Here is a 12906-nt window from a genome sequence, read left to right as displayed (position 1 = left end):
CCCCTGTGGAGTATCTTCTGCTTCTCAAACAATGTCTGTCTGTCTTTACCATGAATGTAAAACCTATTAAGCAGAAGCCGGATTCATTTTCTCCATCTCAAATCTGAGTCCAGACATTAGCTCTTAGCAGCCGTTTACTACTCTTTCAGAGATTACACATAACAGAACTGTGAGCCAGCACCAACCTGATTGCAAATTACAACACTCTAAATGCAGTGGATAGTGACACATCAACAAGGGAAAAGGTCAAGAACGAGGGAATTTGCTTATCATGTAGTTACCAAATGCTTACTGTGATAAGACACCACAACCAAGGCAACTAGAATAAAGGATTTATTTGGGGCTTACAGTTTCAGAGGGTTAGAATCTACAACCATCATGGTGGAAAGCATGGTATCAGCCAAGCAGGTATGGCATTGGAGCAGCAGCTGACAGCTCACATCTCAGGACATAACCAAGAGGCAGTGAGAGCTAACTAGAAAAGGCATGGGCTTTTTGAAAATTTAAAGGCAGCCCCCAGGAACATACCCCCCTCCCACAAGGCCACACCTCCTAATCCATCCTAAACAGTTCCACCAACCAGGAACAGAGCATTCAAATAGATGAGCCTTTGGGAGCCATTCTTCAAACCCCCAACCCATCTGCTAAACACAGGGAATAAAGGTTACAGCACTTTTCATTTTACAAATTATATAGAAAGTTAATGTTTTCTGTAACATTAGCAATATCTTATGACCATGGACTAATGGATGGCAATTCTGAAGTTTCTGTTAAAATGCATTTAAAACAGGATTTGAATTGAGCTTTCGATCTGAAAACTCCTAATGGAGAAATGTTGCTGTGTTTGAACATACTGAAATGTTCTTATTATATGATTTTACAGTGTAAGTACATTCTAATAAAGAGATACATTTAATCTTAGTTTTTTATAACAGTATTTTAAAGTGTGAAAATTTTTATCAGATAATGTATTCAATTTTTTTGGAAATAGAAATACAGTAATATGAAAGGATAAGAGACTTAAAACATAGTGTGAGTCATACACACACATCACATAATGTCATACAATATAATAGTGTTCACATTTGAAGACAGAATGAATTTAATATACTAAAGGCCTGTAATATAAAAATACTATTAATACAAAAATAAAGCAAGTGTAATTCCTTTAGATGTTAAATTGAGCATTTTCTGTTGGAAAGTTTCCCAAGTAAGCATAAGGAATATTTACTCATTTCCTATAGAATATCTAATAGCTAATAAGCATATGGAATATAGTGGGAATGGCTTTTACAGCTTTATAACATAAATCACTTTTTTTTCTTTCTTTCTTTTTTTTTTTTAAAGACAACATCTGACTATGTAGCCCTGGCTGACCTCAAACTTAGGGATCTGCCTGCTTTTGCCACCTACGTGCTAGCATTAAAGGTGTGTGTCATGATGCCTAGCTGTTTCACCATTTTTTGTTTGTTTTTTTTTTTTGGTTTTTCGAGACAGGGTTTCTCTGTATAGCCCTGGCTGTCCTGGAGCTCACTCTGTAGACCAGGCTGGCCTCGAACTCAGAAATCCGCCTGCCTCTGCCTCCCGAGTGCTGGGATTAAAGGCGTGCGCCACCACGCCCGGCTTGTTTCACCATTTTTATAGTACCTGCTCTTAGAAATGCTACTGCCTCTTTTTTTGTAGTAGACAATAGGTCAACAACAAAGATAAAACATCATCTATGCCAAACTGTACTACATATTTGGAAAAACAAGCAGTATGTATGTATTTAAAATTTTTACTTTTTAATGTGACACCTTTATTAGCATCAGAGCCACATGCTTTTTGTTCCCTCCATCCCTTTACAAGACATAATGTAGGTGTGTTCATGGAGTAATTTTTATCTTTTCTTTACAAATCAATACTGAAGCTACACATGCTCAATGCAGCCTGCCTTTCAGAGTCCCTGGATAAGTATGGTCGATTCAACTAGAAATCTCTAGTACTACATGTTCACTCTAAATGAAGCTTCAGTTGTGAGGTGTTTTATTATTTAGTGCAGTGTTCAGAGAATACTTCAATATATAACTTATTCAGGACATTACTTCCCAACCTTTAATAGTTACAGCTCAATTGGTTAGTAATTTTGATCATGTTTGAACAAGTCATTTGACAGTTTAAACAAAACAAAACCTCCCAGCAACCTCCAGTGCTGAAGTGAGAGGAACACTGAACAACAGGTGTCAGGCCGTGCCCCGACCTTGTTTGTAACAAGGGCCTCGTTGGCTGCCATTCTGCCCACTATATAAACTGGCCTGCAAAGCTTCCTGGGACGAGTCTCTCATTCCTCTCCTGTATAGGAGTGATGGAATTACAGGCCTGTTCTACCATGTGCCAGGTTTTTATATAGGTCCTGAGAATTTGAATCCGGTCCCTCATGCTTGCATGACACACACTTTAGCACTGAGCCACCTCCCAGCCCAAGTTTTCATTCCATAAGAGGATGCAGGTTGGCCAATAGGTAGAGTGCCTTCCTCACAGGCATGAAGCCCTGAGCTCAGTCCCCAAGCTCCACAGGACTGGGGTTGGTGATACATGCTTAGGCTCCTAATACTCAAGAGGTGGAAGACCCTACGGACAGGTCGTCCTCAGCTACATCAAAGTTAGAGCGTAGTCTGGGCTAGAAATCCTGCCTTAACAGAACAGAAAGCACAACTTTAATTTACTTCTTTCTCCTACAACAGAATCTTAGCTTCCTGCAATTTAAATATGTAAACTGTGGTCAAACAACCTTTGTTCTATATTTAATTTAATCTGAAGTTTTCACCCAACTTTGACTTTACCGACTTGTTACTGCTTACCTTTAAATATCCTTGACAATTCTGCCTAGGTAGTCTAGCGATTGCTAAGCTTTCCTTTACAATACGTTTTCCATACTATACTAAAGTAAAATGCGAGTATGTGCTTTGGTATTCAGATCTATAGCCAAGTTTTACAAAGAAGAAATATGGCCATAAAATTACAACCATGTACTTCCTCTGTCTCCTGCAAATAAAGGATGCGAATTCACACTGGCATATTCAGATACTCACTACAAGTGATAAACATGTCTGAACAAGCAACTGTGGTCAAATGTCTTGGTTTAATGTCTGGATTGTAAAGAGGCTCTCTGAATTTTTAGGGAGAAATTATGCTTCCTTAAGTGACAATGAAACTTGGATAATACAAGTTTAAAGAAAAGCATGCCCTGGCCTGGGTGAGCAAGTGTGGTGTGTGTTTGTGTGTGTGTCACACTTGTGTTGTCTCTGGGTAGTCTTTCTACAATGCTGAGTGAGGTGTTTAGCAGACGCTTAATAAGAAGGCCTGCAGTCTGCCTGCCGGTCTCTTGTTCTGGGATATCCCTAGTTTTTAAGAAAGCAACTAGACTGTGACTGGCAAATTCTCCACTGACTACAGTGACTGCTGGAAATGTTAAACACAAATACCAGTACACTCACAAGTCTCTGAATGCCCCCAAGTTGGTCACAAATGTGAGACATTACTCCATCTGTTCTCTCACTTACATCTGTATCAGGAATAACAGGTTTACCCTTTGTCTGCCTGAGGATTCAATAGCATACCCTTAACATGAGTGCCAGCAAGACAGGCAGCTATAATGTTGTATACCCAGCATGGGATGATCTTTATAGTCACATGAATACGTCTTCAACAAACATAAAAAAAATTTTCAATAAGAAAATATTTATGACTTTCTTAAAACTCCATTACCAAAAATATGTAGAGTAAGAAAAATGAAGACAATCCATAATGTATGCAGGCTTTGGAATGACAGTCACAGATGAAAACTGAGCAATTATGTGTTACGGTATTTAGTGACTTAGGTCCTACCTTACCAACCTCAGATATGTACTCATTTTCTTCTTTAGCTCTGTGACAAAATATAGAAACAAATTGCTAAATACATCTACAATTAGAAAATTAAATTCATTAAAAATTAAGATATTACTTGTTATAAAGCTTTCTTAGGAAAAAAAATGTTTAAAAAGTCAAGCCAAAGTATTAAAATTTTACTATTTCTGCCTAGATTTACCATTTCTTAACAAAAGGAATTTTTTGTTTTTACATTTGGAATATAAAAGGAGTATCATTTAACCAAAACCCATATATACTTATTTATTTTAGTTAGCATGAAAGTCTGTATTGTACTGGTTTAAGTGAAAGGCAGTTTTAAAAATAAGTAAAATATCTATTTATGAGATGATGGCACCTGTCTGTAACCCTGTACTCAGGGAGGAGAAGCACAAGTTTGAGGCTAGACTGGGCTACACAGTGCAACCTGTTCCAGAACAAAATAAAACCAATGCATTGACCTGTATCGCTCCCTCAATGTATCTTTAGTCTGAAAGTGGAACTGTAGGAAAGTAGATTCTTCACTCTTACTTACTGCAGGTGTTACAGGTTGCTGCCTTGAGATGGCACCTTGGCAGGACTGCTGTTTGCTGATACTGAATATCTGAAAACAAACTGCTCTGGACAGTTTCATCATCTGGAAAGAAAGATGTGTGTGTGTGTGTGTGTGTTTATCAGGGGGTGGCCTAGATGACATTTTCACAGCTGAAAATAGGTTTTAAAAGAAAAGGCTGACAGGAAAAAGAATCTAAGTAATAAGCACTCTTGATAAATGAGGCAGCTTCAAGTTAAAACTAAAAATGTAAATCAGTAGTTTTTTAAAATATTAAAAATTAGCTAGAATTACATGCATAGATGTTTAATCAGAAATAGCAGAGGAACTTAAATACAGGATTTGTCAACAATAAACATCTTTAGTGCAAATAGTGCAGAAAGTTTTGTCAAATATAGCAGTCATTCTAATCTGTACAAAATCAGTCTCAGGTGATAGACAATCTACAGCACATCTGGACCAAAGCCATGGCTTAATGTGCCCATCCCTACGTTATAAGTAGAAAACAATGTGCTTAGGCGTGTGTCCCATTTCTCTCTTGGTAGTTCATGGTTTCAGGAAAATCTGAAATGAAAAAAATGTCAAATTTAAGATTTAATTTAAGATTATCAACCCTGACTCCTTTATTCTGTCTTCCTCTTAAGGTATTATAACTTGACTGGGAAGGAACTGGGTAAGGAAAAGATTACAGTGTGTTCCTTTCAATAATTTATTTCTACTGCCTGGGCTGGGATAAACACAAATAGTATAAAAATTATCTCAGTTCGGAAATTAAGACGTAACACAATTCAGAGGCCATACTAATGGAATAAAAACTAGAGATAAGAAATGCCTATTACTCCATCCCTTTTCAAAAGAATCCCCCATGCTCCTCCTTAAAGTCTGCTCCTTCAGCCGGATGGCTGCATGCAGCTGATTCATCCTCTCCTAGGGATTTGTACTGCAACCCAAGACTCTCAGTGTACACCAGCTGCTGTAGTTGATGGGTGACTAAAAAATGGAACTGGTGATGTAGGTCAGTTCTGGAGTGCTTTTTGAATACATGGAAAGCAATGGGTCTGATCCCAACCTACAAAAACAACAATCTGACTTCATGCAGAAATGAAATGAGAAACAGCCGCCTGAGAAACGAGAAACAGCCGCCTGAGAAACGAGAAAGAGCCGCCTGAGAAAGAAGTTGTGTTTTGGTTACTGAGTGGCTTCTAGTATGTCTCAGTAACTGGGCTGCACTTTCCTTAACTTTGTGTTCTCTTCAGTTAACAAGCTCTTATTTAAGTTTGTGTGGTTTGAAAGAGAGCTACCCCAATAGACCTGGGTAGCTGACCACCTGGCACTGTCTTGGGAAGTGGTGCAGCCTTGCTTGTAAGTCACTATGGGTGGACTTTGAGAGGTCACAACGCACTGTATTAATAGTCTGCGCTCTGCTTTATGTTTGTGGTTAAAGATGTGAACCCTCAGCTTCCCGCTCCAGCTGCTTGATGCTAAGCCTGCCTCACCATTATGGATTCTCCCTCACCAACAATAAACACAAATAACTTCTTCCATCTGTAAGATACCTTGGTCATGGTATTTTATCACAGCAATTGAATACGGGGCAAGGTTCTTCTGTAAACAAGACATTCCTAAAATAAGTAGAGAGGAGAAGGAAAGGAGCTTGAGGGCTGGAAGACCACAGATGAGAAGATGATGGTAGAAGCAAGAGCAAGACTGTAAGCTACCCTTAAGAGAAACGCAAACTCTCATTAAAGATACAGAAGTACTGAGAAATTATCTACAGAGTTCTTCCTGGTTCTAAATGTACTTATATGGTCATGTTTAATATATAATTGTCAACATTTTAGAACAATCAACAACTATAATGATAGAATCATGTTAAAGCAGTGAGCAGGCACTGTTAAGAACTATTAAGTTAAAGCACACTTGTATAACAGCCTTGAGACACTAGCTAGAAATGCATACCTAGAGAGGAGCATGAAATTGGCTGTGCATCGCTATCACCTGGTGAAGCTTCTCTTCTTTAGCTCTTCTACAGTGGCAAATCTAGAAGATAAATTATTTAAAATACAGTCACTTTTCCAACTGCTTCCTACATTAAGACAGAATTCCACGTAAGAATATTTTAATCTGTTAACATTCCTTTAGCTTTTTAACATTTAAGGTAGCTAGTAATTCTTCAGAATTTACGAGGAATCCAGAAGAACATTAAGGTTTGTGTGAAAAGTCTTTGAGTATAAACTTTACTAATATTAAATTTTGATTATTTAATTTCAAATGCCTGTGCTTAAAAAAAAAACAGAACTAAACTTTGCTCTTGTTGACTATGGAAGATTAACAAACAAACTTTAGTGTAACTATACAGAATAGAATGGATCAGAAACCAATTCCTTACTAATACTATAAACACAGGCAAGTTACTAACCATCTCTGAATTTTGTCTCTCATGAAAAATGAAGCTCATAAAATCTGCCCTGTCTTCTTTAAGGCCACATACACACAATCATATACTCTCACAAACAACCCTACACACAAACATTTCATAAAAATTACTAAATAACAAAGGTGGTTGTTTCAGAGATAATAGGTAAATATTTAGGACTATTAAATATTTAGCATCAAATTGTTAAGCAGATATTTCCCCCCTTGGATACAATGGAAATACCAGAATAGAAGCTGTTCTTGAAAGTTCTAAATCGTATTTCAATTATTTTTTATGTCTACAGGTTATGTATTTAGGCAACTTGTTAAGCAGGTTGTTTGCAGGCTATTATAGCTGATTTACCAGCTCCTACACAATGACACAGATACTATTGATTCTGAATGAGAACTAGCATTTCATTTACCTGCTTGTGTACTCAGAACTAACAGGTTTAAAGAAACAGTAGAGTCCTGCTATCCTTCCCCAAAGAGGCTTTCAGATTCTGCTCAGTAGTCAAAACTCCAGCTTGGTTATGTGCTAACAATGTTTACTTATGAACACACTTAAAAAAATGTTATTATGTTGTCACTCATCCTCAATTGAAGAGTATTACATACTGTTCTCTTTTCCTTGAAGCTATTGAGAAAATCATCTATTTCAGTTTTTCCCTCCAAGAAATCTTCAGCAATATTATCAGACTCTTCCTCAGCTTCGTGTGCAGCTACTTTCAATCTTGCCTGTAGAGCACTTGCACTACAACTCTGTGAACAAACACAAAAATCAGGCAATGCATTAGTCTATAATTCTCAGATAAACTACAGAGGGGGAAATGAGGCAGAGACATGAGAAGCAAGAGCCACATGGGTCTTCAGCATTGGCTACTTGGATGGATCCTGCCTTAGTTATTAGTTAGGGTTTCTTCTAAAAGCAAACTGGAGATGAAAAGGTTTGTTTGGCTTACTGTTCCACATCACCATTTAAAGAAAGTTAGGACAGGAACTAAAGCTGGGTGGGAACCTGGAGGCAAGAGCTGATGCAGAGGCCATGGAGGAATGCTGCTATTGTATCTGTTCCTCATGGTTTACTCAGTTTTCTTATAGAGCCCAGGGATTGTACCACCCACAATGGGCTGGGTCCTCCCCCTATCAATGAATAATTAAGAAAATGTACTACAAACTCTTGTACAGCCCAATCTTATGAAGGTATTTTCTCAATTGGAGCTCCTTCCTCTCTGATAACTACAGCTTGTGTCAATTTGACCTACAATTAGCAAATACAGATAGCAAGCACAAAAGAAACCAAATCACAAACTATAAAACTGTTAAATGACAAACTGAAAAACCACTGTTATATCCTAGATATTTTAGAATTAAATCATTGTGAGAATACCTACTCAGATGACCCAATGACCCCCATCTCCTTGTATTCCTGTTCTTGTCTGTCTTTGTTAGGTTATGATGACAATGATAACGCAAAAGATCTACAAAATCAATGCACTCTAATACATTCCAAGAGTCTTTCATTTAAAACAAAAAAAGAATACTAATATTCAAATGACATCCCTTCTGGGTTGACAATGATCCCTCCAAGAACCAAAGACCACCTAACAACAACAACAAAAAAATCAAACACTAGGCATGAGAAATCCTCTTTTGAGTTGTTGCTCAGCCTTCTAATAAGACTAGGACCTGCTCAACAAAGGGGGAATTCATGCCTGTAACTGGGAACCTAGCCAACTAACTAGCCGGGACTAGTGAAGTTGTGGATCTTGAGGAACCTACAACCACCACATTACCAATCCAGCATAACCCTTAATCCACAGGTAAGTGCAGTCCTCGCCCCATAAGGAACACGTCTCTTTGCACTATACCAGAAAGACCATTCTAGAGGACCACAACTAATCAAAGTACAGAGTTGCGGAACCAGTCCAAACAGATACAACAACTCCTGTAGCTGAGAGTCAAGGAAATTCAGAAAGATTATACGAGCCAAAGGATCAGGGAATTTCCTGTGAGACTTCCGTCTCTTAGTAATGTCAGAAGTTAATCCATAAAGTATCACAAACTATCTATGGGTTTTCTGTTTTTTGTTTTTGAGACAGGTTTCCCTCTGTAGCTCTGGCCATCCTGGAACTCACTCTGTAGACAAGGCTAGCCTCAAATTCATGGAAATCAGCCTACCTCTGCCTTCCAAGTATGTGGCTGAAGGTGTGTGCCACCACCTCAGGACAATTTTTAAGTATTTCTAGAATCACCTCAAGCAATTCTTACATGTATTCTTACATACATGTCCAGGGGTGAGAAAAAGTGCTAAAGCTGACCTGTGTTGTAGCAGGTGCAGCTGAGGCCTTACACATGTTCTACCTCTCAGCCCCTACACAGAATTCTTTACGAGACATTTTCTTAGGGGAGTTTCCTACTTTCTCATTTGCTCTTTATAATCCACTAGCAACATTTGTGTTGTCTATATTACACATGTGTTCTTAACAAAAGCATTCACTTTTATTTTTAGTACTTTTCAGTTTTAAATTTATATATTCAAATGTGAACATTTTCCTCTATGCTTTTGACTTTTATTACAATTAGAAAACAGGACTTTTTAATTTTTTCACATTAAAAAACCGTTTAAAAATATTCCTAGGAACTAACTGATTTTTATACTTTGTTCTGAAACTATATGTATTGTACTTTTCTATATTCTGTAGAATATGACCTTTATGAGGTTTGATATAAAAGATCAAGGCAATTTTTCATCAGATCCTAAACCAATAAACAATTACACAATTTGTTGACTCCTGAAGTTTTTCTAGTTATTAGTCACATACATGAATCTATTTTAGAACTGCAGCCTGCTCCATACAACTATTTTCCATCTTCCTACAAAACTACTGCATCATTTTAAATGACATTTCACACAGTATTTTGATATTGATGAAGCATGTTTTTCCCATTCCTTTTATATTCAACTCCTTCCTAACTACTTTAATCCATTCAGATTTTTAAAACCATATTTGGAAGATTACTGGAAATATTAAACTTTTAAGTCATATGCTAAAGAATCAAATCTTATTAATACTCTTTCATTCCACTTGATATTCTATGTTTTCTAACTAGAGAATATAAGCATCTCTTAAGGGAAACAAAATATTAACTACAATGTTTCTTGTTGCAATAAGCTATAAAGATTACATCTTCTATTTTATTTTTAAAGATTATTTTTCATAAGTAGAAGTCTAATCTTTTAAATTATACTTAATTTAAAGTATCTTTTTGTTACTAGGTTTTATTACAACAGTTATACTACTTTCCTACTTTCCTGGGGGTTTTCATTCCTTATGGGATTTGGAAATAGATAAACCCTTAAAGAACAAGAACTCTGTTTACAGCTGTCAGCTTTATAAAGTCAGATGCACAGGGCGGGGCCAGCAGCTTCGGCTGAGCAGCTCCTGAGGGACAGAAAGAATTCATCAGCCGTACCTCACTGAGTTCATGTTGCCTTTGCATCTTCTTTTCAAAGGTAGATTTCATTTGTAGAAGTAATTCATACTAAAAGAAAACATAAAATTGCTGTTTATTTTGATTTCTGAAGTGTAAAAATGTCTTGGAAATGACCAGGAACTCACCTTATCTAAAACGGTTTGCCTTTTGCCTTCCAAGCTGTGCTCCAAAAGGAGATTTCTTCCTGGAAGACAAATCTCTGCTTATTTCCCAGCACAGATCACATTTTTCTCAGGAATTATGAATCAAAGCAAAGGGAGACATACTTGCTAATTCCTCGATATTTTTTACTAAGTCTTCCTTGTCAGTAATAATTTGTTTTAGTTGAGGCAACATCAGAAACTGTTCTAGTAATACCTCCTCCTGTTCATTCATATCTGTGAGCTGTGACACACTAAAGACACAAAAGAAAAAGCCAGTTGTTAATAAATGTTAGTCATGTGGTTTTTCTCCACAATGACAAATGTCCACAATTTTCCGGCTTGACTTGTGCGATGGGTAGTTTTATGTGACATAAGCTGGAGTCATGGGAGAGGAGGAAACCTCAACAGAGAAAAACACCCTTTGTAAGAGTAGGCTGCAGGTAAGCCTAAGGCACTGTCTTAGTTAGTGACTGATGTGGGAGGGCTGAGCATCCTGTAGGTGCTAAAAAAATAAAAAGGAAACCTCAGCAAGCAGGCTGCAGAGAGCAAGCCTGAGTCACTTGCAGTTACCCAGCAGAGGGGAACAGACAGGCCCCGGAGACAGAGGGAACCATGTGCATGGTTAAGTATGGAGGCTGTTCACACTGTTTAGCTCTCCTCCTGTAGTTTTGATGTTTTCATAAGTTTTATAGTAGGTAAACTTTTAAAAAGGAGAAAAGAAAGATAATACTTTGTAAAATATTGTTATTTTTGGAACTTGAGCATTATAATACATACTAACCCTTAAGATACAGCAAACATCTTTTCTGTTGTGGAACCTGCATTCTTTACATGTTATTTTTTATGTTTACACATGAACAAATTCCAACTTTATATTTTAAATTACAAGATTGTTCACAAGGCTTTAATCTGTAGTGCTGGTAGAATATATTCTAAAGACATGAAATTCCAAATTACTCTTAATTGTACTCAATGGTCTTAATACTAGTAGCCTCGTGGATATTATAAATCCTTAGTGGGGCACATGGGGTACCCCACTAAATGGAAAGACCATAAAATGTTTTATTCATGGTACATCTTATGTTCTATGAAAAAAACAGTACCTTAAAGTTTAATCCTGCCACTATAAATTTGAATAAAACTTTGGCTTCTAATAAAATTAGTTTTTGAATATATTATAACTTTAGTATACTCATCGAGATACATTTCTACTAAAGAAACAATGAAAAATCTATTTTGAATTGATCAGAATGTAATATATTCACCAAAAAACTCTCCAAGATTGCAAGTTGCACTAAGAGAAAAGAACTCTGGTTACCATGGTAGTCATGACATCCAGAGCAATCCCTAGGTACAGACCAGTCATGGGACAGTTTATCAGACTACAGCTGATTTATACCACTTACTCACCAGGACAACCACAGAAAAGGAACAGTCAAAAACTTAATTCACTTTACTTAATTTGAATATGAAATTATAAATAAAACTGACAAAACTATCTTTACTCTTCAAGGTTTCTTACCTCAGTTCTGAAAGTTCTGGAAACGCATCAGGAATATCCGGCATCTTATAACCAAAACCATTTTGGTTAACCTAAAGAAGAGTTTTAAAGAGTATTAGATCTCAGCTATACTTGTGACTGAGTGCATTTACTGACTAGAAATAACTGTGAAGTGCTGCATCTAGCAGTGCTCTCACTCCCAGTCTTCTCAGCAAGCAAGCTGTGCACCTCCATCTCTGCACATCACATCAGCACGCAGCTCTTCCCCACCGGTCTATTTCTCTGGATTTCTATCCAGAGTTTACACTTTATGGGGCGAGGGGGAAGGGGAGGATGTGTCTTGGAAGAGCCTGTATTATTAGCCTGTGTCAAAGTATATGATTATAAAATAAATCTCTTATGAGCAATTGTAACAGGTGTTCAGAATTATCTGTGGATTTCATAGATATAAATGAATATGCTTCATTCAAATAAAGACATCAAGTATACATCAGTAAACCACCAGCACTCTGGATAGTTACATATTTAAGTTAAATAAAATAGGATAGATGAAGAACATAGTACCAATTTGAATATTTATGACTGTTTTTATTAGAACACTCCAAATTTTCCCTTAAATTAAAAAAAATGTATTAATATTAGTTTGTTGCTGGGAAAAACGGCACAGGTGTTTAATTCTAGCACTCAAGAAGAAGAGGCTACAGATCTATCTCTCTGAATTCAGGGCCAGCCTGGGCTAAAGAGTGAGTTCCAGAACAGCCAGAGTTACTGAGACTCGGTCTCAAAAAAATCAAATAAGTAACATTTTGCTTAAAATCTTTTCTTTTCTTTTTTTGGTTTTTCGAGACAGGGTTTCTCTGTGTAGCCCTGGCTGTCCTGGAACTCACTTTGTAGACCAGGCTGGCCTC

At 37.1% G+C, this 12906-nt stretch overlaps 1 protein-coding gene across 1 annotated transcript in view; it reads right to left on the bottom strand.

Moving 5' to 3' along the window:
* Positions 1–4000: 4000 nt before the first annotated feature.
* Positions 4001–12906, bottom strand: part of Vps37a (VPS37A subunit of ESCRT-I) — a 35805-nt gene continuing 26899 nt past the window's right edge. Inside the window, exons 6-12 of the mRNA XM_021169390.2 lie at positions 12020–12090; positions 10621–10748; positions 10480–10538; positions 10334–10402; positions 7475–7618; positions 6401–6481; positions 4001–5005 (exon numbers count right to left, since the gene is read on the bottom strand). Of these exons, the coding sequence (XP_021025049.1) occupies positions 6401–6481; positions 7475–7618; positions 10334–10402; positions 10480–10538; positions 10621–10748; positions 12020–12090 (552 nt within the window). The 3' untranslated portion in view covers positions 4001–5005. The remainder of the gene's footprint in view (positions 5006–6400; positions 6482–7474; positions 7619–10333; positions 10403–10479; positions 10539–10620; positions 10749–12019; positions 12091–12906) is intronic.

Source organism: Mus caroli, chromosome 8, assembly GCF_900094665.2.
Source record: "Mus caroli chromosome 8, CAROLI_EIJ_v1.1, whole genome shotgun sequence".
Classification (NCBI taxonomy): Eukaryota; Metazoa; Chordata; class Mammalia; order Rodentia; family Muridae; genus Mus; species Mus caroli.
This window is presented reverse-complemented; position numbering and strand designations above follow the sequence as displayed.